Genomic DNA, 27,531 nt, shown 5'->3' on the forward strand with positions numbered 1-27,531 from the left:
GTAAGTACACCCTTACATTTATCACACCTTCAAGTCCATAAAATTACAATCAGGTATTGAAGATTGGGTGCCAGTGATTAGAACCTGCTTAGGGAGAGCAGGTGGAAACTGTCTTATTTATACCACTCTCATATCTAGTGTCTGGTGTTTGCTTTGTTATTGAGGTGTGTGGTGTCATCATGCCAAGATCTAAAGAGTTCTGTAAGGCTTACAGAAAAAAGGTTGTGGATGCCTATGAGTCTGGCAAGGGATTTAAAAAGATCTTCAATCATTTTAAATACATCATTCCACTGTAAGGAGAATCGTCTACAAGTGGCACAGATTTCAAATGACTGCCAATTTTTCCAGGACTGGCCATCCTAGCAAATTCAGCCCAATAGCAGACCATCTGATGCAAACAGAAGTCTCCAAGAACCCCATAATTTTATCACAGGATCTGGTAGTAAGTCTTACAACTATTGGTTCAAAGATGCTTCAACAATCATAAAGAGATTGCACAAATTTGACCTGCATGGGAGGCGGGCCAGGAAAAAGCCTTTGCAAGACTACAGTTTGCCAATGAGCATATAGGCAAAGACCAGGCCTTTTGCAATAATGTGCTCTGGACAGACGAATCAAATATAGAGATGGGACTAGACAGCTTGCATTTATTGATTCAACTATGAATTCTGCATCATATCAAAGAGTGCTTGAAGATAATGTGAAGCCATCTGTCCAAAAGTTGAAGTTGAACCAAAAGTGGACCTTTCAACAGGATAATGGTCCTAAGCACACTAACAAATCCACCAAGGAATGGCTCAAAAAGAAGAAATGGAGCGTTATGGAATGGCCGAGTCAAAGCCTGGATTTAAATCCCATTGAAATCTTGTGGGGGATTTGAAACATGCAAGAAAACCCTCAAACATCTTGCAACTGAAAGAATATTGCATAGAAGAATGATCAAAAATCCAGTAAGCCTAGAGGACAATTATGCAAAACTCCTGCAAGAAGTTATTTCTGTTAACGGGGGCAATACTCTGTCTCTGTCAGTTTGTATGTCTGAAGTTAATAGTGCACTATTGTGGGAGTTCTGGCAAAGTGGAGCATAGGGGATAATATCTAGTGCACTTATGAAAGCACACACCCTGTCAAAACTGTCTCCTATCCACTTTCAATAGTGCAATGCCTAATAGCCATGTCCAAATGCATACTGGAGAATATCCAGTGCATTAATGAAACCCTATAATGGGCCCAATATGAACCCTTTGCAATTTGTTAGTGAATTGGCTTCGTAGTTGCTGTAGATGTCTGAATATTGAAACAATTTGCATAAAATACCTGCAAAGCAAATACCTACCTACACTGATGATGAAACACATTAAATATATTTATATTGAAATATTTATAATGCCTTTAACAATTCTAGTTCTAATTTATTGCTTGATGATGCATTTTCATTATTCCTGTGAGAAGTTAGCCGTTGTGTACTGCATTGATATCACAGAGGGACATTTCTAAGGCAGTTACAATGACATTTAAAAGGAGAAAAAAAATATATAAAAAATCTCAAAAATAACTGATAACAGTCAGGTTTGGCTGTTAGCACCTAAAAAGGGCAAGAAAGTCTTTTCCCTGTTATCATAATCCAGCAGCATTCAATAACATATTAATGAGAAATCCAACACATAAGGAGTGCCAGGAAAAAGCCTTTGCAAGGCTACCGTTTGCCAGTGAGAATGTAGACAAAGACCAGGCCTTTTGGAATAATGTGCTCTGGACAGATGAATTAAAGATATAGTTGTTTGGCCACAGTAAGAGCAGTAATGTCTGGTGCAGACTAAAGACAGAGAAACACCTCATACCAACTGTGAAGCACGGTGGTGGAAATGTTTTGGTTTGGGGTTGCTTTGCTGCCTCAGGGACTGGACAGCTTACATTTATTGATTCAACTATGAATTCTGCATCATATCAAAGAGTGCTTGAAGATAATGTGAGGCCATTTGTCCAAAAGTTGAAGTTGAACTGAAAGTGGACCTTTCAACAGGATAATGATCTTAAGCACACTAGCAAATCCACCAAAGAATGGCTCAAAAAGAAGAAATGGATGGTTATGGAATGGCCTAGTCAAAGCCCGGATTTGAACCCAACTGAAATGTTCTGGGGGATTTGAAATGGGCAGTACATGCAAGAAAACATCAAACATCTTCCAACTGAAAGAATATTAAATGAAAAAGTGGTCAAAAGTTCCAGCAAGCCTGGTGGACAATTATGCAAACCATCTACAAGAAGTTATTTCTGCTAAAGGAGGCAAAACTAGCTTCTGAGGCCAAGGATGTACTTATGATTGAAATGATGATTGAAAAAGCTAATTTTCCTTGTGGTTTTGTTCAACTTCATTAATAGGCACTGTTTCAAAGATTATCAAATGTTTGCTTGTCCAAATATGTAAAAAATAAAAATAAAAATAATAAATAATAAAAAAGCGCCAACATTTTCCTTGGGGTGTACTTTTTTTTTTCACATGACTGTATATAATATAAACTAAATGTGAAAAATTTTGGAAGACATTTTGCTAAAAAGTGTTAATTTCCCCATATATATGGATACTTTTGGGATACCCTGTTGAATAAGACTCATTTTCAGAGACTTTTGCTTTCCCCCTCTCAATCAATCAAATAAATAAACAACACAAGTTAATAGAAATAACCCATAATAATACTGCTCGCGTGCTCGGTGGTCGTCATGGAAACAGTCATACTTCTGTACTCAATAGAATATCAGAGAAGTGCGGCGCTATAGACAGATCATACAGATCAGATCATACAGATCAGATCATACAGTATGTGCGCTATAAGTACTGTTTGTAAAAAAAAAAAATAAAACAAACAAACAAACAAACAAATAAATATATAAATCCATAGGGGGAGTGCGGGAGAGGAAGAGTGTACATGTGCAGCCATTAAAGTTATTTTGAACTAACTGGACACACACACGCGCGCGCGCGCACACACACACACACACACACACACACACACAGCTGTCGGGAACCATGACACAAGATGACCGATACAGTGGTCGTCGAGGGACAAGTGAGACTCCGAGAAGGGAGAAAGGTTTCTCTAAACTATTAAACACCTCATTTTGGAGTGGAATTAGTTGCTGTTTTTGTTGTGTGAGTGAGAGTTCCTGGCCAAGGTGAGAGTTACACTGTCTTTCTGTCTCCACAGTGGAAGAACAGATGGGTGGTCCTGAGAAAACCGTCTCCAGTAGCAGGTAGGCTAACGGCACACGTTAAAAAACAGTGTGTGTGTGTGTGTGTGTGTGTGTCAGTCAGTCAAGCGTTAGCAAATAAACACGTGGCTCTTAAAAAAGAATTAAGAAACTAAGCGGCTTGAAACCAAAGATTATGTAACTCATCGCTGGAGAAGTATGTTTACTCCTGACTGGTATTTTCACCATCCTAGTGACGTCAGACCGCCGCTGTGGCAGCAGCACGCGCAACTGAAAGCAAGCGCAAGACTGTGACAAATCGAGGCACGCGCGACGGGTCGAGCTTTAAATGAACGTCTAACTAAAGAGAAATTCATAATATATTAATTAGTCGGTAAAACTAATATTATATGATGTAATATTAGTGTAGGGTTTGTACTGGCACTACTGGGCTGTTTTATACTATTAAATTATCAACAATGTGAGGGGTATTCCTGTCACTTCAGCCCTACAGTATTTGAATTAGATTAATGTTACATAAACAGCTGTATTCCTGGTGTATCTCTAGGATTTTAGTCCTGTCCAAATCATATCAGTCATATATTTTTTTTTACGGACTACGTATTCCTGCGTCTGGAAAAGCCAATAGATATGGAATAACACATGATGGACAGTTCAATTGGATTACTTTCCTATAACAGCATGGCCCAAAGAGTGTTATTCCTCTTCTACCCCAGCAATGATTATAATTTATTAATGAATTCCAGGTCACACTTTTTCACCATTTATAGTTGCATTTAATGTTATGCAATGGTCTACCAGCTATAAAGAGTTGTTCTTTCGCCAGCCTTTTTTTATTCTCTCACTTGAAGTTAATTAGACCCCCAAAAAAGCACGTTTTCTTGTTACAGAGAAACTGGAAAATGCAAAGTGCTCTGAACCCGAAGAACTTACTGACTGTTACAAAGCTCTGACACTGGAGACTCCTTCTATAAATGTTACATAAACATCCCCTAACAGAAAACTTCACCATATCAGCAGTTATATGGTTTTCTTTGTTTAAATAAGAGCACATTTTCATCAGTTTTTATTAGCCCCCAGTAAGGGAGTGAATTTGCACTTTCATTCAGCACGTTGCTTGTGTTTAACGCGTGGGTGTGAACACAAAATATTTGCTGAAAAATGGACCGTTTAACACGCTGAAAAAAATGTCCCGGTGTGAACAGGCCTTTAGAATACGTGGCGCATCTGCCATACAAGGCTCTGTGTATATGAGCTGTCACTATAGGAACAATAACAGATTAGAATGAGTGCATTAATATAACCCTCACGTGTATGTAACAGCTGCTGTTGTTATGAACATTTTCCCACCCCTTTAGCTTTCAGAACTGAACAGCACTGTGGTGTTACCCCAGGTAATATAAATCCCATAAAAATCAACATCCTGACAAAGATTCATCTCAGTTCTGCTTTAAAATATTCTATTTTAGCGCCACTCAAGTAAGCTATATTTTCTATCATCTCCTGCAAAAACTATAACAAAGCTGAATATTGGATGAATTTAAAACATAGAACAGATATACACAGATCAGCCATAACATTAAAACCACCTACCTAATATTGTGTAGGTCCCCCTTGTGCTGCCAAAAACAGCTCTGACCCATCGAGGCATGGACTCAACAAGAGCTCTGAAGGTGTGCTGTGGTATCTGGCTCCAAGACGTTAACAGCAGATCCTTTAAGTCCTGTAAGTTGTGAGGTGGGGCCTCTATGGATCGGATTAGTTTTTCCAGCTCATCCCACAGCTGCTCGATCGGATTGAGATCTGGGGATTTTGGAGGCCAAGTCAACACCTTGATGTTCCTCAACATCAAGCATGTTCCTCAAACCATTCCTGAAGAATTTTTGCAGTGTGGCAGGGCATTATCCTTCTGAAAGAGGCCTCTGTCATTAGGGAATACCGTTTCCATGAAGGGGTGTACTTGGTCTGCAACAATGTTTAGTTAGGTTGTACATTCATGTCAAAGTACCTTTCACATGAATACCAGGACCCAAGGTTTCCCAGCAGGACATTACCTAGAGCATCACACTGCCGCCGCCGGCTTGCCTTCTTCCCATAATGCCTCCTGGTGCCATCTCCAAAGTGACGCACATGCATCCGGCCATACACATGATGCAAAAGAAAACATGATTCATCAGACCAGGCCACCGTCTTCCATTGCTCCATCGTCCAGTTTTGATGCTCACATGCCCATTGTAGGCACTTTCGGCAGTGGACAGGGGTCAGCATGGGCCCTTAAATTACTGCCATTTTTGAGATGCTCTAACCCAGTCGTATAGCCGTCACAGTTTGGCCCTTGTCGGAGTTGCTCAGATCCTTATGCTTACCCATTGTTCCTGCTTCCAACACATCAACTTAAAGAACTGACTGTTTAATTGCTGCCTAATTTATCCCACCCCTTGACATGTGCCATTGTAATGAGATAGTCAATGTTATTCAATTCGCCTGTCAGTGCTTTTTATGTTACGGCTAGGGCTGCAACTAACGATTATTTTCATAATCGATTAGTTCGCCGATTATTATTATTATTATTATTATTATCATCGATTAATCGATTAATCGGATGGGGCAGGGCAAACCTTCAAGTACCATTTTTTCGTTTATTTAAAATTAAATCAACAAACTGAGTGTTACAAATATAAACTTCAGACTAAAACTTTACACAACTGTTTGTCTAATTATGTAAGACTGAAAAGAACCCAGTACACACAGACACACACCAGCATATATATTATACATTCAGTTTAATTCAGTGCCATAAAAAAATGCATAAATACTTATATTATATACTTATATATATATACACACACACACACACACACACACACACACACATACATACATACACACATACATATTTGTGATGATATTAATTTTATAAAGTCCACATACTAGACGGTAGTGCACAGTGCATAGTGTAATTGTGCAGTACTTCATTTGGGACACAACTTTAGCATTTACTCTCCGAAGCGTGTTTTCTGAACAGAAGTAACGTAATGAGTAAATCTCCCCCGTGCCGCACGCAGACCAACTAATCGATAATGAGATTCATTGACAATGATTTTCATAATCTATTATTATCGATTTTATCGATTAGTTGTTGCAGCTCTAGTTATGGCTGATCAGTGTATATAATAATGTTCAAAACAACCAGTTTGTATTAAAATTAGATGTAGGTAGTGTGCATTTACATGGTTGCTTTTAGTAACAAACATGTGTACATTGTGAAGACACTCCCATCTCTGTGATTTATACAGAGATCGCTTATCTAGTGTTAATCAATAATAATTCCTACAGAGGTCCTCTAGTAACATTACTTAACAGACATACAGTGGGGGAAATAAGTATTGAACGCATCAACATTGTTTTCAGTAAATATATTTCCAATGAGACTATTCACATGAATTTTTCTCCAGACTTTGGTATTAACTAAAGAAATCCACACACATAAATGAAGTTATGTGTAATAAAGTGGAATGACACAGGAAAAACATATTGAACACTCTAACTCAAATTTATTTAATACTTAGTGGAGAAGTCTTTTTTTGTAATGACAGCTACAATATGCTTCCTGTATGAAGAAATTAATGGGCCGCAGTATTCAGGTGTAATTTTGGCCCATTCTTATAAACATATTGTCTTTAAATCTTGTTCAATTGGATTCGAGTCAGGTGATTGACTGGGCCATTCTAACACCTTGATTTTTTTTCTCTGAAACCAATTAAGAGTTTCCTTTGCTGTATGCTTTGGATCGTTGTCCTGCTGGAAGGTCCATCCATGTCTCATCTTCATCATCCTGGTGGTTGGCAGCAGATTCTTCTCAAGAATCTCCCGGTAAAGGGCTCCATTCAGCGTTCCTTCAATTATATGAAGTCTGCCAGTACCATGCGATGAAAAACCACCCACACCATGATGCTTCCACCTCCAGACTTCACTGTTGCTATAGTGTTTTTAGGGTGATGTGCAGTGCCATTTCTTCTCCAAACATGGTGTGTAGTATGACAGCCAAAAAGTTAAAATTTGCTCTCGTCTGACCAGATTACACTCTCCCAGTATTTCATAGGCTTGTCCAATTGAGTTGAAGCAAACTTTAAACGAGCTTCGACATGCCTTTTCTTTAGTAATGGAGTCTTGCAGGGTGAGCGTGAGCAGTGGAGTGCACTGCCTAATGTTTTCTCTGTGACGATGGTACCTGCTGCCTCCAAGTGTTTCTGGAGCTCTTTCCGAGTGGTCCTTGGCTCTTGGGCTACTCTTCTGACTACTCTTCTGACTCCCTGGACAGAAATCTTGCTTGGAGCTCCTCTGTGTGGCTGGTTGATGACGGAGTGATGTTGCTTCCACTTGTGGATAATGGCCCCAATGATGCTTACTGGAGGATTCAGAAGTTTTGAAATACATCTGTATCGATTCCATCGATATGTTTTGCAACAATAAGGTTGTGAAGGTCTTGGAAGAGCTCTTTGCTTTTAGCCATCATGAGATGTTTCTTGTGTGACACCTTGGTAACGAAAAGCCTATTTTAGACCATCAATTTACTAACCCAGCTGATATTAATTTGCACAGATAGGAGGTATAATTACTTACGGATTTCAACTCGTTCCTTGCCTTACCTTGCCTTGGAGAATTGCTTTTTTTTAGCATGTTCAATACTTATTTCCCCCACTATATGTATGAAAATCTTATCCTCTCTGAATAGTAGATTTATCTGTCAGTTAGTATGTCTGAAGTTCATAGTGCACTATTGTGGGAGTTCTGGCAAAGTGGAGCATACGGGATAATATCTAGTGCACTTATCAAAGCACACACCTGTCAAAACTGTCCCCTATCCACTTTCAATAGTGCAATGCCTAATAGCCATGTCAGAATGCATACTGGAGAATATCCAGTGCATTAATGAAATCCTATAATGAGCCCAATATGAAGCCTTTGATATTTGTTAGTGAATTGGCTTCGTAGTTGCTGTAGATGTCCGAATATTGAAACAATTTGCATAAAATACCTACAAAGATACTATACTAAGATACTAAGATAAGATACTATACATAAAATACCTAGCTACACTGATGATGAAACACATTAAATATATTTATATTTAAATATTTATAATGCCTTTAACAATTCTAGTTCTAATTTATTGCTTGATGATGTATTTTCATTATTCCTGTGAGAAGTTAGCAGTTGTGTAGTGCATTGATATCACAGAGGGACATTTCTAGGGCAGTTACAATGACATTTAAAGGAGAAAAGGAGAAAAAAATCTTTAAAATAAATGATAACAGTCAGGATTTGCTGTTAGCACCTAAAAAGGGCAAGAAATTATTTTCGCTGTCATCATTATCCAGCAGCATTCAATATCATATTAATGAGAAATCCAACACATAAGGAGTGGAGACTAGCAACTACATAGCAGCCACAGAGACATAGCTACTACCTGAGTTGGACGCAAAAGTCCCAGGATGCAATGCAGCTACACGACACAGTTGACCTTAGTTATGGCAGAGACTCAGTTCTGCTAGTTAGTGATCTATGAGATGACAAGCATATGGAGTTGATGGTGGTATTAGCATGAAAGTTGACGCTTTGGAAGCTGATCTGTTTGAACAGAGAGTACAGATGAAGACTAAAGCGCCGCTGCATCTCTCTCTTTAGGTAGACTTGAAGCAAGGGCTAAATCTTATCACCATGTTCAGCAGGTAGTTGAACAGTATTGTGAGTAATAGTGAAAACTGTTAATCATTACTTCCTGTTGGTGCCAGTCTCAGTTTTAGCACTACCCCCAATAGCCCATGAGGTTTTGGATACTTATTGTACACTTATCTGGTATCAAACTTCAACTTCAACTTCAAATCTTCACCTCTGATTGGCTCCTTCATCCACGGATGACCACAAAGAGACACCATTTTGCAATGGGGAAAAAACGGACAACTCAACATTTCAGAGCAAGAAATGGATGGGTATAAACACCATGTATTTAAAAGCGCTTCCAGATTTTTATTTGAGGAAAACAAGGGACCCAAACGTATTTGTTGATGATCCATGGGAGAAGTCTGTGGTTGTTTATAGTGTCGGTCAAATGGCCTCTTCCTGTACAAGTAGGCGGTTCCTGGCCATTTTTAATGGCAGAATGTATCAGAATCTCTAGTTATAGCTTGAAGTCTACAAAAGTTTTGGGGTTTGGTCAGAGGCTGACATGTAATGAGACAGTCAGTCTCCAGCTGTTGCAATAAATCACTCTCTCTCTCTCTGAGGTGATTCATGTGGCAGCTGCTTGTATGTCTGTTCATGCTGAAGTATAACTGCAAACACACACAGTAAATATAGACCATCAGCCCAACGTTATAGTGATGTCTCATTGGTTTCACTTTAATTGCATGCTGGCCTGCACAAGACATTTGTGTAGGAGTGGATAATTATAGACTAACACTACAGGTGCTAACAAGCTCGCAGTACTGTACCAACAAGTGCTGGCAGAGTGTTCTGAAGGCATCATATGATTTTTTTCATTTTTATTTATTAAAATTTGTTTTTTTTTTGCCAATTTTTAAAATCTTGCATTTGATAGTTTCATAAACTGTTTTCCAGTAAAGGAGGATGGATTCTTTTTTCTTTTCTTTTTTTTTTTTGGTAAGATTCCTTCTTATGAGCAAGCCAAAGATGACAGTAACAAGGGAAAAAAAATAAGTTTTTTTCTTGCTGTTGTCATGTTTGCTTTGCTCATTAGATGTAAAAGTCTAGATGCAAAAGAAAAAAAGGTACTAAATTGTGCCAAAAGAAGTCTAGATAGCGACAACTTGTTAAAAGCACTTTATAAATAAATAAGGTGTGAATGAAATTGAAATTTAAATGACAGTCTGTCTGTATCGCTATATTATTAGCATTTCACTACATCACTGCATAACAGTAATTTATTATAGCAGTAAATCATTTCTGTAGGATTTGCATATTTTACATTGTATAGCCTATTGTTTAATTATGTGTGTGTGTGTGTGTGTGTGTTTGTCAGACTGCCTGTGTGTGCTGGTCTACAAGGAGCGCAGTAAAGGCCAGCGGGAGAAGAGTCAGCTCACTCTGGGTGATATCTGTGGCCTGGAGCTCCTGCAGAGTTTTGAAGGCATGAACTACGCCCTTACCCTGCTCTGCATCACGCAGTCCCTTACACTTGGCTTCGACAGCAGGGAAAACCTCCTGGCCTGGGACGCACGCATCCGGTACAGCCTCGGGGAAGGTGAGAAACCTCTGCACTGATATATATTAAATATTCATATAAAGTTGCTCTCTTCATTAAGACACACCACATTATTTCAAAATGATTCCAAAAATCTTTTTACGAGCCATGCCTTGAAGGAATACTTATTTTTCTTCTTCAGTTTTTTGCTAATTACTGGTAACAATTCTTTAATGATCTCAAAGTTCTGCATCGCATGAGATGCATGCTAAAATGGAAGTGGGGTTTGGTGGTAAGCTATCACAACACAAGCTTCTGACCCTGCACCCTCATGTACGCTCCTTTCTAAAAGAACACATGTACACACACAAAGATGGAGCACATAGCAAACATCATTTGTGGTTGAGAGGTCTATATTAAGTCACTCCACCGAATGCCAGTCAGGTTGTGTGTGACAAGAACGAACTCTTGAAGTTTAAATATGGTCTGATGAGGTGCCAGCAATCCTGTAAGTTTCTCCAGAACTGACCCATGGGCATTAATATTGACTTGTACCCCTTTGCTGTTATAATAACCTCCACTCTTCTGGGAAGGCTTTCCACTAGATTTTGAAGCATGGTTGTGGGGATTTGTGCTCATTCAGCCTCAAGACCATTAGTGAGGTCAGGCACTGATGTTGAGTGAGGAGGTCTGGTGCGTAGTTGCCATTCCAGTTCACACCATATGTGTTCAGTGGGGTTTAGGGCTCTGTGCAGGACTTTTGATTTCTTCCACTCCAACATTGGCAAACCATGTCTTCTTCAGAGCCTCTTACTTCCAGTGAAGGGAAATGGTAATACTACAGCATTCAAAGACATTCTAGATAAGCCGAGTGTAAGGGACTGTGTGAGGCAGATCAGGGTAAGAGCATAGTTCTTCATATGCGCTGCTTCCCACAAAGAAGGAAGCACACAATTATCTAGAATTGTGTATTTGTATGCTGTAGTATTCTAGATAATGGGGAAGAGACACATATGGCTGTGATGGTCCGATGTACACATATTTTTGGCCATGTAGTGTAGAGTGCCTTATTTAGGAGACCACATTGAAACAGCCATCTTCTAAATAGCATTATGTATGGGATAATACACCTAGGGGCATACTGATATAGGAAAATAATCAATGGCCTATTGATGTGATGCAGCCTGATGCAAATGGTTATTGTTACCACCCTACAGTGGTTTAAAAGTGTTTAATTCCTCTTAAACCTCAGCAGTTTGCCAATGGATACTTTTTTTGATCAGTTACAGAATGATACATCATACATTTTGTACCGTTATAGCTACATTTAATGTTGTGGAACATCCACAAAACAGTGTTACATTATAACAGCTATACACAGTAGTTCCCTTACCAGCCTTACAAAGAAACTGAAAGCACAAACTTCTCTCCTGAAGTCTTTCCTGGAAAATTTTCCTATATTAAATTATATATATGGGGGGCATGGTGGTTAGCACATTTGTCTTGCACCTCCAGGGTTGGGGGTTCGATTCCCACCTACACCCTGTGTGCGCAGAGCTTGCATGCTCTCCCCATATTTCAGGGGTTTCAAACCCTAGTCCAAAGACATGCGTTGTAGGTTGATTGGTATTCTCAAATTATCCATAGTATGTAAATGTGTGTGTGAGTGTGCCTTGTGATGGGTTGGCACCCTGTTCAGGATGTCCCCCGCATTGTGCCCTGAGTTCGGTGGGATAGGCTCCAGGCCTAGATAGATGGATGGATGGATGGAAATTATATAAACTTTTCTTTGTTAAATAACAACACATTTTATCTGTTCTGTTTATTATTAGGCCTGGATGATATGGAGCTGTCCTTTACCATAGAAAAGATAACTGACTCACTGAAAGCATTCATATAAACCTGCAGATCTGCCAGTATAGAAAATTAATCAACATGTTCTAACCAATCAGAATTGAGAATTCAGCAGCACTGTGGTATAAGCAGCAGGATGACAAATTGTTCTCAGTGAAGCCAAACTCATAACTCTCATGATGATCATCCATTTTGCAACCGGATATCGTGGTAATATCGTAAGCTGTAATAAATGATTATAATAATTATTGTGACATAGAAACATAACAACAGCACATGCCTAAGGCACATCACAGATAATGAGTGTTTCTATCCTGCTCTGTTGCGTCCTCAATTTCCACATCTTTCCCTTTGTTTATATGTCTGCGTACGTGTGCCATGCTGACAGAGCGATAATAGATTGCATTCAGTGAAGCGCGGTGAATTTTCCCCATGATGCTTGAACGCTCTCATCACTCTCCTTCCCTCTGCTGTGCTCCCTCACTGTATGACGGCTCGCTAACTCGCCTTACATTGAGCCTGATTAATGAGTCAGTCAGTATAGAGGACTTCTGTTTCCCTCTCTCTCTCTCTTGCTCTGTCTCTCTCTCTCTCTCTCTCTCTCTCTGTGTGGAATGGCAGACAACAAAATCCTCATCAGGAAACAAGCTTCATCATTGACTGCTGATAATGGCACTTTAAAACATCAAAGTTATTGATTATACTTTTTTGAGTAATCATCCCGATTATGATGAACACATCCACACACCCTGTTCACTCCTCACTTGCTTACTTATCATTTCAATAGATGCTTTATTATTCCTTTTTTTAAGGGAACTCATTAGGCTTTCATGCCTCTAGCTAGCGCAGCACATTACTTTATCAATCTGTTTACTTTAGTAGATTTAAATGAATATCACAGCGCCATTTATGCAAATGCTTTAAATGTCGGCATTGCGGGTTGAATAAACATTGCTCCGGCACGCAGTTCCCATTTGTGCAGAGGGTTTATCTTTTAATGAGATTAGCTATTAGCGTAGTTCAAAATGCAACATTTAAGAAATTAGCTCCTGTAAACATGAAATAGCGTCATACTTGGTAGACTTCTGCAGCATATTAAAATGTCATCTCTCCTGATACATACAAAGCCTTAAAAGTGAGGATTAATTAATTAATCATCTTTGTGTAGGATTGGAACAGAGCTGGTACTGTAATATAGCCGTACAGTAAGGTCAGAATGAGATGGTACTCAGTTCTACGACATTGTCATTGGGGACGCATTGAAATATTGCCACTTGTGTTTCGTTTGGGAAGAAGCTGCCTAGTAAGATGGTCAGCATTCATGTGCATTATTGTGATCTAACCAATTCAGATGGCTGAATAAGGGAAGCTGCCTTTTTAGATTTCCTTTTTTTTTGGTGAGGGGGGATTAGAAGTGTCAAAAGCTCATAAATCTGCTCACCAGTTTTTATAAATGTTATTTAAAAAAAAAAACCCTGCTAGACAGAAATATTGCTTTAGAGAAATTTGGCCACCAAAATGCATTATTTTTATTTGTTTGATGACAAAATACAATACATCTCAGTGTTCTTGAAAAAGGCAAACAGTATTGTAGGAGTCCTCTTATTAGGAGTAGTAAGTAGCAGTTATAATCTAAAATAAAACTCAGCGAAAAGAGAAAAGTCCATAGAAAAGATGCATCTTTAGGATAACCATTTAGCAATTCCTTGCATCGTGTGTTTCTTCACAACATTATCTTTGTAGTCTATGTTTTGTGCCACACAGAATAACGTTGCCACGTCACAGCTCCAGGATTTCCAGTGCAATCCTTAGATTGGGTTACTCTTTGTGTGGAGTTTCGCATGTTTTTTCCTCTGGGTTCTCCGGTTTCCTCCCACCTCCTAAAAATGTGCCAGAAGGTGGACTGACTACACTGAATTGCCTGAATTGTGAATGAGTGTGTGAATGAGTGTGATCATGGTATCCTGTGATGGACTGGCATCCAATCCAAAGTATATTCCTGCCTCGTACCCAGTGTTCCTGGGATAGGCTCCGGGTCCACCAAGACTCTGACAAAGATAAAGCACTTACTAAAGATGTATGAAAGAATCAAACAAGCTCCTTATACTTTGACACAAACATGCTACTCCTGTCAACAGACATATATAAATGATGTTAATTATATCATAAATTACCATAAAAGGCAAGCAAGTAACTTAAAATGTACTATCTATGTAACATATGTCTATTAAAAAGGGAACTGTTTCTCTTTCTAGGATAACTTAAACGTAAATGCTAAACTACTGTACTAGCTCAAACTGAAAGGTTGTTTCTTTTTCAGTCCACAGGTTCAGTGTAAACGTCCAGCCGGGCACTAAGCTGGAGAGCGGTGCAGCCTCACTGCATCTGTGTAATAACCTGCTCGTTATAGCCAGAGACATCCCTCCAGCAGTTATTGCGCACTGGAGATTGACTGACCTGCGACGTTATGGAGCAGTGCCTAATGGATTTATCTTCGAGGGAGGGACACGATGCGGCTATTGTGAGTCTCTTTTTGGGTTTTATGTACAAATGGCAGTGCTGTAGTACTGCTAGTGCTGTTCGTGCTTACAGCACAGGTTCCCAACCCTGTGCCTGGAGTACTTCCTGTCCTGTATATTTTACAGTCCCTTCAGGATTCAGCGATATTGCAATTGCAGAAATTATCGGGAAAATCAAACAAACTCCACGATATTCGGAGCTTGCTATTTTTTCACAAATACAGCAGATTTTTCCTCAGATTTTGGCCAAGACGCATCATGTGACATCATCAGAACACACATTCAGCCAAAGCTCTCTTTGATTCACGTGTGTCGAATATGAGTACAGCTAAAAGGTCTCATTTACCAACATCATCACCAATTCAAGTAGTTTTACACAAAAAAGCACAAAAAATGTCCACAAATTGCAACGCAAATTTAGGGGGAAAAAAAGCAGCAGCAAAATCAAGCATTTTAGGCTTCAACAATTGCAAAAAAAAACTCTGCAGAAATCCTGTACGGAATGATTTTCATGTTGCCCTGCTTTAATACACTCACTTCAACTCAGGAAGGGCTGATATTAGCTGACTGTGTGCTGGAAGCAGGGAAATCACCATGGCCTGATCTTTAGACTATTGAATTCACTTTTAACTTTGACCAAAATATTGGGGAATATTGGGAAATCCTCTTTGTGATTAAAATGTCATAGGACTTTGGCGGTAGACATTTATGGGTGGACTGTTTTAATTTAATGCTAGCTGCTTCCCTAGCTAATGCCGAGCAATGACAGAGACTGGTACAGATAGCTGGTACAGAACACTCCTACTAGGAAACAGAATATTTTATTGAAAATGTAGGCTGAAGTTTGATAACTTTTTAGACTAGCGTTGCAGTGGAGAGCTTGCACTGTTTTACTCCAAGAGCAGAATTGACTTGTCGGATGAGACAGTGATTGACAGAGTGGAATTGAGCAATATTCTGAAGCTCTTGGCTTTGGTGTCTATTTTTCTTTGTTTACCTTTAGGAATGTTATTACTACTTTCAGGTCTCTTGCATCTTGATATTTATCACAACTGCTTCAACTGATTGCTTTGTTATGATACCATCAAGCCTCCTGCTCTATGATTGGCTAGAAATGTATGGTGTCTTTTTGCGGTGGGAACGGTGGCTTGGTGGTTAGTGGTGGTTAGCACGTTTGCCTTGCACCTCCAGGGTTGGGGGTTAAAAACCCACCTCTACACTGTGTGTGTGGAGTTTGCATGTTCTCCTCATGTTTCAGGGGTTTACAGACATGCGCTGTATGCTGATTGGCATTTCCAAATTCTCAAAATAAACCCAAACAATTTATTTCCTGTTATCGTGTACATTATAGTAGCTTTAAAGAGCCATTCCTTTTTTTCTCTCTCTTGAAGTTAATAAGACAAATAAACACAGCTTGCCATGTTACCGAGGAACTGTACCGAATGTGCACACACCTGTCCTGAAGACTCTCCCGTGGCGGAAAGCTTACTGTTACTCAGCCCTGAGACTGGAGACTCCTTCCATAAGTGTTAAACAAATGTCTCCTAAGAGAAAATTTCACCAAATTTCAGAAAGTCATTGATGATATGTTTTTCTGTGTGGGTTATGTTTTGTTTAGATGTATGTTCATCTGTTTATTATTTAGCTTAGGTTGTTACTATAGGAATGATAATATATCAGAATGGGTACATTAATAGAAAACCTGCGATTTTAATTACAGCCAGAACTATTGTCAGGGCTGCTGTTATCGGCAATAAATCTTTGTGACCAGTCAGATTGGAAATTTGAACAGTGCTCTAAGATGTTTAACATTCTTTGTAAAAGGGTTAAGTCTCTCCAAGGCTCTACACCCCTTTCTCTCACTTTCACGCAGTGTTAGTGAGATTCCATGAAGTGGAAGTCATGGAGGGTTCCTGCCAAGAGTCCAGTGTGAAAATTAAACACACTCTCAGTTTCTCTCTCTCTCTCTCTCTCTCTCTCTCTCTCTCTCTCTCTCTCTCTCTTTCTCAGCATCTCCCTCATACACCCTTATGCTCACACAGTGGTGGGTAATGTGTGATCTGGTCTAATCTGAACTAAGTGCATTAGCACTATATAACCACCAGCTGTCTTTTTGGCAGAATGAAATGCAGCTGTTCGTGAAGCTCTGTTAGACCTAAAAACCCTGTAATAAAGTAAAACAGATTTTCCAATTGATGAATCTTTTTAATTAATTTTGTGCTGGTGATGGAAGTGGTATGTGGTGCATTTAGGGAATGCTCAGCTGTTGCAGATGGCTATGTAACAGACTTGGGACAATTTTATAGGTTTGGCATGTTATAGTGTGTGTTAACAGTCTTCTACCAACTGCAGATGCTCAAATATAGAGGGACATAGAGCCATGGTTCTCAAATGGGTTCCATGAAGCATAGCCAGGGGGTCTGTGATTTCTCTGACCCCCATTGTTGAAAGGTACAAACATGAGCAGTCTAGCTATTTGAATTTCAATCTAGCTATTCTTATCTAGCAAGCAGTGACCGAAGGGATATTCTGAATAGAATACTGAATAGAAGGGTTATTCTGGTATACATGCATCTGCTGCATTTGTTCACAAACTAGCCCACCTCCACATCATTTTGGCATAGTCGGAGTTTCAATGTAGATAACATTAGCTAGCAAGCGGCGAATGATTCGTATGTGTCCCAGTGAGGATGCCACCTCATTGGGACAATAAAGCCCTCCCTACACCTACCTCTAACCGATAAACAGTTTATTATTAAACAGGCGTTAGGCACTTTATTTCTACTTTTCAAATATTTTCTTCATTTTTATTGAAAATAAACATCTTTCCAATCTGATATGTGATGGGAAAAGGGAGAAGAGCAAGTTCTGCAAAAGGCAGATTCGAACACGGATTGAACTCGTCAAAAGCTACTTTCAAGTGCCACACTCCCCACGGCCTACGCTACGGTAGACGTTCAGTGGCGCATGACTTTTTTCGTCTTGTGTGGCCCAACCAGACATTGCCCTCCATTTTCAGCAATGTAAAAAAAAAAAGAAAAGAAAAGAAGAAAAAAAAGAAAAAAAAATTCTTCCCCTCGCTTTGGCCCCAAGTGCACATGGGCCCCTGGGCCTGTGCCTAAAATGCCCATTGGGTAATCCAGCCCAGACGGGGAAAACATGCAAACTCTGAACACACAGGGTGGAGACAGGAAATTAATCCCCAACCCCGGAGGTGAGAGGCAAACGTGCTAACCGCTAAAGCACCATGCCCCCATGCATGGACACGTTTGTGATATTACTCATTAGCTGTCAGTGTCATGTCTTACCATGAAGCCATAGTTATCCAGATCTTACATTTTTATGTGGGAATTTTCCAGTTCGTGTCAGCTGTGTGATTCGGAGGTACAAGATAAAGATGAACCTACTTTCTCAGAGGGAGTGTGAGCTTGATTAAATTTAAATGTTTATTTCACTTCACATTATTTTATGATCAGTAGCCTGCTTTACTATACAGTTTGTTGAATCTGTTGTTCAACTTTTGTTGACTTATCAAATCAAGATCCTTGTATCCTGGCATATCACACTAAACTAGTTGTTCTGTTCAGAAAAGTGTGCAGTAGTTTTTTTTTCCTCTACACATTTTATAAAGTTTGTTTTTCCCACCTTTGCCACAAAACATTGTTCATTTTTATACTTCTCTGCAAGTTACGTGTTGCCATTTCTGCCTTTGGTGCTAATGGGAGGTTTATATCTTGTACTGGTTACCTCTTTGTCTGACCTCACAAGCCCTCTTGATAATGGTGAAGCATGATGCTTTGACCCCGTGTACACAGTGAGATTTGTTTGCCTGTTTCTGGAGCTTTTTCTTCATAGCACTAATTATGCACCACAGTTGTGGTGGTCTTGCTTAGATGACCTGGTCATTGCATACTTTTTTCGCGATATTTCACACAGTGGCGTTTGTGAAGCTTGATCGCTCTGCAAAAATTCCCATCTGGTGCTTGTCTTCATTTTGTGTAGTTTTTCATCTTGGTTCAATAAGCAAACTCTAATGACTACAACCGGTCATGAACATCAAAGCTCCTTTATATGGGAACAATTAAGGGAGCATGAAAAAAAACCCCACACCATCATATTGGTCACATTTTTATGCTCAGCTTAAATCTTCTTGGCTAATTGCTACAAATTCTAGCATAGTTCATGATGTATGAAAACATTACTACAGAAAAAGTTTTTGCCTCATATAGAATATGCATCAAACTTCTTCACTTTCCCAATACATGATTCTCATAGGACAGGTAAATTTACATGAGCAAAAAAGTAGAGGTCTTGGAGGAGTTTTGAATTCTTGTGGGGTCTTTGCTAATGGTTCATGTGAATCAAATCATTTTGAAACATATTTACCTCATTGCCGATGTCTTACCCCACAGTATTTTTTTCATCAATATTTAGCTTCTCCAAATGCAGATTAATATTAAAATATAGGATTATGAATGATTTTACTGTGTTAAAATTTCAAACCCTACAAAGATAATTCTACATCAAGAACCAATCACTGTCTTGCTACATTAGCATATAGAATTTGTATGGATAGATTAGTCAAGGCAGGATTGAGGACCATGTCTCATTTAATTCATTAGTGCACAGTATGCCTGTGAATACTCTGGATCCAGGACAGTGTATTAAAATGCAAATGTACCTATCTTTCTAATCCACTGAGGAAACATAAGCAGCTCCAAGCGCCATCAAAAACCCATACGGCTCATATCATAGCTGAGCGTGTCAGCGATCATGTTTCATTTGTGTCAAGCATACATGGGTATGTTTGGCTGCTTATGAGCAGTCACTATGCTGAGAATTTCCAGGTGCTTCCTTTTTGCTAGTGAAGACAACTGTAGGGAAGTAATATGATGGAAGTGAAAATATGAATACAGTATTGAATTATACCTGTGCAAAATGATGATTCTTCAACATGACAGTAGTAGAGCTGATGTGACTTTGTAGGTTTATCCTGGATTTTATTATTCATTTTTTTGAGTCAGGACCTGCTCAGATGAGCCATTGAAAATGTTCACATTCCCCCAAAGATTATGAAAAAGGCTCAAATACTGATCATTAGATAAGTGCATCTCTAATCTCTGTATGTGATGTCACATCCATAATGCTGATAAACCTCTACAGTGGCACTTGAAAGTTCGTGAACCCTTTCGAATTTTGTATAGATCTGCCTAAATATTACCTCAAACAACATAAAATCTTAAAAGTCCTAAAAGTAGACAAAGAAACAAAAAAAATTAAACAAATGAAATTAAATATTATACTTGGTCATTTATTTATTAAGGAAAATGATCTAATATAACATATCTGTGAGTGGCAAAAGAATCTGAAACTCTAGGATTAGCAGTTAATTTGAAGGTGAAAGTCGAGTCAGGTGTGTTCAATCAGTAGGATAATGATCAGGTGTGACTGAGCACCCTGTTGTATTTCAAGAACAAGGATCAATCATAGTCTAATCTTCACAACATGTTTGTGGAAGTGTATCATGGCAAGGAGATTTCTGAGGATCTCATCAGGCTGGAAAAGGTTACAAAACCATATCTAAAGAGTTTGGACTCCATCAATCCACAGTCAGATAGATTGTTTACATCCATCCATCCATTTTCTATACCGCTTATCCTGCAGGGTCGTGGGGAACCTGGAGCCTATCCCAGGGAGCATGGGGGGTACACCCTGGATGGGGTGCCAATCCGTCACAGTCACATACACATTCACACACTACGGACACTTTAGACATGCCAATCAGCCTACCATGCATGTCTTTGTACTGGGGGAGGAAACCGGAGCACCTGGAGAAAACCCTTGCAGCACGGGGAGATTATGCCATCTCCGCACACACAGTGCAGCTGTGGGAATTGAACCCCTAACCCTGGAGATGTGAGGCAAATGTGCTAACCTCTAAGCCACCAAATTTAAGACGGTTGTTACCCTCCCCAGGAGTGGTCGACCAACAAAGCTCACTCCAAGAGCAAGATGTGTAATAGTTTGTGAGGTCAGAAAGGAGCCAGGGTAACTTCTAAGCTAATAAAGACCTCTCTCACATTGGATAAAGTTCATGAGTCCACCATCAAGAGAACACTGAACAATAATGGTGTACATGCCAGGGTTGCAAGGAGAAAACAACTGCTCTCCAAAAAGAACATTGCTGCCTGTCTGCATTTGCTAAAGTTCATGTGGACAAGCCACAAGGCTGCTGGAACAATATTTTTTGGAGTGATGAAACCAAAATAAAAATTTTTGTTTTAAATGAGAAGGGTTATATTTGGCGAAAAGAAAACACTGCATTCCAGCATAGGAACCTTATTCCATCTGTGAAACATGGTGGTGGTAGTATCATGGTTTGGGCCTGTCATCATTGATGGAACAATAAATTCTGAATTATACCAGCGAATTCTAAAGGATGTCAGGACATCTGTCCATAATCTGAATCTCAAGAGAAAGTGGATAATGCAGCAAGACAACGACCATAAGCACACAAGTTGTTCTACCAAAGAATGGTTAAAGAAGAATAAAGTTAATGTTTTGGAATGGCCAAGTCAAAGTCCTGACCTTAATCCAATAGAAATGTTGTGGAAGGACCTGAAGCAAGCAGTTCATGTGAAGAAACTCACCAACATCCCAGAGTTGAAACTGTTCTGTACTGACTAACGGGCTAAAATTCCTCCAAGCCGATGTGCAGGACTGATCAACGGTTACCAGAAACGTTTAGTTGCAGTTATTGCTTATACAAGGGGGCCAAACCAGATACCGAAAGCAAAGGTTCACATACTTTTACCACTCACAGATATGTAATATTGGATCATTTTCCTCAATAAATTAATGAACAAGTATAATATTTGCATCTCATTTGTTTAATTGGGTTCTCTTTATCTACTTTTAGATATATAGAAAATTTTAAAGGGTTTACAAACTTTCAAGCACCACTGTACATCTGAAATATGTGTGAAATACTTGTTACCCCATGCAAAGGCTGAGGGGAAGAAGGAACATGTCTTCATTTTCCTTTTGGTTTTTGAGATGTATTTGTGCTGGAAACCTGTCAACCCTGATTAAAGTTAAAACATTATCTCAAACACAGTTGAAGGTATATCTAAAGGCACTCAAAACAAGCTGATAGACTGTACTGCATGTTACTGTATGTTGTCAAATATCAAATGCCTATGCATGCATTTCTCTAGAAATTCACTAGATAGTAAGTCTAGCGTGATAGCACCTCAACCTGATTTTGTTTGAGTCTATTGTCACTCTCTGCCCTACCATAATCTGTGCTCACAAGCCGTATATTATATATATTGCTGTATATTTAGCATCATGGTTTTGCGGTTAGTTCTGCATAACATCCGGTTGGTTATCTCACAGCATTCAAAATACCGGTTGAAATGCATTTCTGTCAAATACCTGTATTTTTTTACCGAATTAAGTTCCTTATTCCAGTGTTTCTCATCCATTTTTGTGTCCAGCTGACAGAGCAAAGATTTAATTAACCTCCCTCTCTGGACTTCAACCAAATCATACTACAGCAACCTCCATTTCTTCAGACAGGGAACGTGAGTGCACTGAAAATGCTTAAGCCATTTCATCCGCTACTGTGTAAACATGTTACATTGCTTCCTCTGCTGCCACATCTATTGCTGCCCAGAACTAAATAAAACAACCATTTATATTTGGCGGAGCAGCTCTGCACACTGCCATGCTACATAGATTTTAATTTTCTTTTAGCTTATAATGACAGTGTGATAAATACTGACAGTGTATGGGTTTTTATGGTGAAGTCATTATCAAAAACACATTTATATATACACACATACATATATATATATGTGTGTGTGTGTGTGTGTGTGTGTGTTTGTATGTATATGTGCACATATATACACACACATATGTATGTATGTATGTATGTATATATATATATACACACACACATTATATATATATATATATATATATATATATATATATATATATATATATATATATAGATATAGATAGATAGATATAGATAGATAGATATATGTACAAGTATGTGCAAAGAGACTTTTATACAAAAATTGGTTAAAAAATTGCCATTTCATTTTCACCCCTGACTTTTTAAACGGTTGATTAATGCTTAATTAATGCTTCTCGATATTGATCTGTATTCTCTCTAAAAGCTCACATGACTTAATAAAGGCATTACCTCACTGATGTTACACTCTTACAGGCAATGAGACACAAATTTTAAGTCAACTTGTGATCAAATGTCAAATTTCTATTCGAGGAACTGCACAGCAAAAATCAAACAGGGTGTTTGGTTGTATAGATGAAAGTGCCTTTCATCACGTACTGTACACACATGCACATGCACACGCACACAGTGTGACATGGTGGTGATTGTGCAAGAGATATGGTAGCAGGCATGCTTGGTGTTTTTGCCAACTTAGAGTAGGATTCCTGATCCCTTTCCAAATTTCAGTCTCCAGAGACTACCTTACTGACCTTTTAATGCCCATAGCTCAGCAAAGATGTTGCCCACCAGTCATTCAGAACATCCACACTGCTGATAGCCAAATAGCATTCTGCTTCTGTGCTGGAATCTTGGCTGGGTGTTTTGTTCAAAATTGTTTTGTGCTCCAAGGCCTGATGTTGTCTTTACAAAGGACAAGGTGCAGAATTGTGTACTATAGTGGATTTTATTCTCTTTAAACTACATATGTACACTGTGGCTACTCAGAGCTAAAAGCAAGGCAGAACGCAGACACACAGGAGGCAGATGTGGGGAGTAAGTACTCTTTTATTTATTCTGAAAATCAGTGTGTGGAGGTGAGGTGTGCTTGAGGTGAGTGTGTAGGAGCAGGGCATGGCCTTCCTGACATGGATCACAGCGTGTGGGTTGCAGCAGTGTAGAGGTGGTGCCCAAAGTGATGGGAGCAGTGCGTGCGTGCCAGTGGAGAGCATGGGGAGTGTACCCCCCCTCATCTCTGAGCCCAGAGGGCGTGCCCTCTTGACAGGCCATCAGTGTTTCCATGTTGGGCTCCCGCTCGGTGCTGGACTTGGAATGAGAAGTCCTGTAATGAGAGGAACCACCAGGTTATTCTGGCGTTGGTGTCTTTTGCCCAGGACATCTACTGCATGGTCGGTGATCAGGGTGAAGTGGCACCCTGCTGATAATACTGGAGCTCCTCTATGGCCTGCTTTATTGCGAGGGCTTCTTGTTCCAGGCTGAAAGGGAACCTGGTACTGCCAGTGGCTGCTGGTGGAACTGAAGATGGTTTTGGCCTTGGCCTCCAGGGCCAGAGCAACTTTCCAGTGTCCCTTCTTCAGGTACAGAGTGGATATAAACCGGATTCTCCACAGGCGCTCCACCAGGTTGTCGACTGTGGGCAAGGGGTAGCTATCGATATCTGAGATTGCATTCAGCCTCCGGAAGTCATTACACAGTCGGATGCTGCTATCAGGCTTCGGCACCACCACAATGTGGCTGGACCAGGGGCTGGCGGATTCTTCAATGATACCGTCCAGGATCATCTGGTTGATTTCCTCCTCAATAGCTTGACGGGATGTGGTAGGGCCACTGTCTAACCAAAACTCCTGGAGGGGTCTTTATCTCATGCTGCACCAGGTGGGTCAGTCTCGGTATGGTGGAGAAGATGTCTGCATGTTGATCCACTATATCTGTTATCTCCTGTTTCAGTGTCGGGCTCAGATCTTCCCCTCGCTGGACCAAGGTACACTCAGGGGGGCCTGAGGAGACAGTGGCAAATGCAGAGACTACCAGAGCTGGTGGGACCCATTTCTTTAACAGGTTGATATGATATACTTGAGTGGGTGTGCACTTACCGGGCTGTTGCAGGCGGTAGTTCACGGGCCTACTCTCTCCAGGACTGTGTACGGGCCCTGCCAGCGGGCCAGGAATTTACAGGAGGTATTTGGGAGCAGGAGGAGCACTTGGTTGCCTGGTTGGAATTCCCTAGGCTGGGCCGACCAGTTCTAGGCCCTTTGCTGGTCTCGTTGGGTGGCCTCTATGTGCTCCCTGACAATCAGCATCACTCTGTCGATCCACTCCTGCATTTCCTGGATGTAGTACACTAGGGAGCGATATGGGGAGGGTTGTTCTTCCCATGCTTCCTGGGCCATGTACAGCAGTCCTTGTGGTCATGGTCTGAAGAGGAGTTTGAAAGGGGTGAAGCTGGTGGAGGCCTGAGAGGTGTCTCGAACAGCGAAGAGCACGTAGGGAAGGGGCCCCGGAACACCCTTTCAATTTAGCCCATTCCTCAGTACAGAACAGTTTCAACTCCGGGATGTTGATGGATTTCCTCACATGAACTGCTTGCTTCAGGTCCTTCCACAACATTTCTATTGAATTAAGGTCAGGACCTTGACTTGTCCATTCCAAAACATTAACTTTATTTTTATTTAACCATTCTTTGATAGAACAATTTGTTTGTTTAGAGCAGAACTTTCTTTTGAGCAGAGGTCCTGATAGTTTCCTTTAGAATTCTGTGGTATACTGTATTTCAGAATTCATTGTTCCATCAATGATGACAAGTCATCCTGGACAGATGCAGCAAAACAGGCCCAAACCATGACACTACCACCAGCATGTTTCACAAATTGGATAAGGTTCTTATGCTAGAATGCAGTGTTTTCCTTTCTCCAAACATATCACTTCACATTTAAACCAAAAATTATATTTTGGTCTCATCTATCCACAAAATATTATTCCAGTAGCCTTCTGGCTTGTCCATATGATCTTTAGCAAACTGCAGACAGGCTGAATGTTCTTTTTGGTGAGCAGTGGTTTTCTCCTTGCAACCCTGCAATGCACACCATTGTTGTTGAGTGTTCTACTGATGGTGGACTCGTGAATGTTAACATTAGCCAATATGAGAGAGGCCTTTAGTTGCTTAAATGTTACCCTGGCTCCTTTATGACCTCAAAGACTATTACATGTCTTGCTCTTGGAGTGATCTTTGTTGGTCAGCCACTCCTGGGGAGGGTAAGTATGGTCTTTCCTCCATTTGTACACAATATGTTTGACTGTGGAGTGGTGGAGTCCAAACTATTTAGAGATGGTTTTGTAACCTCTTACAACCTGATCAGCATCAACAACTCTTTTTCTGAAGTCCTCGGAAATCTTTGTTCATGCCAAACTTCCATAAACATGTGTTGTGAAGATCGGCTCTGATAGGTCCCTGTTCTTTAAATAAAACAGGGTGCTCACTCACACCTGATCATCATCCCATTGATTGAAATCACCTGACTTTTAATTTCACCTTCAAATTAACTGCTAATCCTAGAGGTTCACATACTTTTGCCACTCACAGATATGAAATATTGGCTCATTTTCCTCAGCAAATAAATGACCAAGTATATTGTCTTATTTGTATAATTTGGATCTGTTTGTCTACTTTTAGGGCTTCATATGATGTTTTGGGTCATATGTATTCAGATATATAGAAAATTTTAATTTCCACAAACTTTCAAGCGCCACTGTAGTCCAGCTGAACCCCATTATGAATGTAGTTTCATAGATTTGGGGAATAAGTAACTACGGGGGCAAATACATTTTCACACAGACCCAGTTGATATTGGATAACTTTTTTTGCTTCAATAAATAACATTATCATTTAAAAACTATATTTTGTGTTTACTCAGGTTGATTTTGTTTTAGCTTAGATTTTATTTTTTTAATTTCTGAAACAATTTAGTATGATATACACAAAAACAGAAGAAATCAGGATACTTTTTCACAGCACTACATTTAATAGAATGTGTGAAGGTGGTTGACCTGATCGTGAAAATCAGTATCAATGAGCACGGTCATAAAAATAAGTGCAAGGTGCCATGCACTGGTGAGTGTGGAGCTGTGAAACAACCAATTTTCATGTGTGAGCACTGAGACACACTGGCTTGTCAGAGTCTACACTTTCACAGCAATTCACAGCACCCTGTGCTCATTTTCAGTGATCATGCTCGCTGATACTGTTCTGTGCACTGCTCTCTCACTCTCAATCTCTACTATAGATACTATTCAAACATCTTAAAAATGAAACTCAGCACAAGGAGTTCCTTGCCATCACATAGCAGCAACCAACATAGACAGTAAATAGTGTTCCATGACACCCGGATTGCTTAATACTAAGTATGTAGGTTACTCTAAGTAGGTATTAATACTCATTCTTGAAAAGAAATGGTTTCAATGCGTCCCTAGTTACAATACAAAGGTTTTCCACACAAATGGAAACACATCACTTTTTCACCTCTCCTATTGCTTGTATTTTTATTTTCCAAAGGGCATGCATCATCATGGCCTTGTCATCATATATCTCCCTACCTGACATCATCCTGATCATCACCATCATATATCTCTCCATCTGACATCACCATAACCTCTCAAAACAACACTCAAGGCTAGATTACACTGACACCATATGGACACCACTGGATATTAAATCATATATATGTCTCTACATGACCTCTGCATATAGAAAGATACCCTCGTTAAGAGAATAGGACATGCTGGCAAGAAGGGATCACATGTAATTATAGACTGTTGATGGACTATGAAACCGGCTCAGGACGTTACGGTTATTTTCGTAAAGGCCTCTCGCTCCTATAACCAAGGCCTTGCATTCTCTATAGTGACGATAAGGGATCTGGCACAGCTATATTTACTACATACGAGAGTGCTGGAGCCCGGGGCCTCATTAGGCTTTGGGAGAGGAA

General features: G+C 39.8%; 1 protein-coding gene across 1 annotated transcript in view; it reads left to right on the forward strand.

Moving 5' to 3' along the window:
* The first annotated feature begins 2,495 nt into the window (after positions 1-2,495).
* Positions 2,496-27,531, forward strand: part of dok7b (docking protein 7b) — a 47,607-nt gene continuing 22,571 nt past the window's right edge. The window contains exons 1-4 of the mRNA XM_053621447.1: positions 2,496-3,092; positions 3,207-3,252; positions 10,253-10,474; positions 14,589-14,789. Coding sequence (XP_053477422.1) covers positions 3,039-3,092; positions 3,207-3,252; positions 10,253-10,474; positions 14,589-14,789 — 523 coding nt within the window. The 5' untranslated portion in view covers positions 2,496-3,038. The remainder of the gene's footprint in view (positions 3,093-3,206; positions 3,253-10,252; positions 10,475-14,588; positions 14,790-27,531) is intronic.

The sequence above is a fragment of the Ictalurus furcatus genome, chromosome 3, assembly GCF_023375685.1.
Source record: "Ictalurus furcatus strain D&B chromosome 3, Billie_1.0, whole genome shotgun sequence".
Classification (NCBI taxonomy): Eukaryota; Metazoa; Chordata; class Actinopteri; order Siluriformes; family Ictaluridae; genus Ictalurus; species Ictalurus furcatus.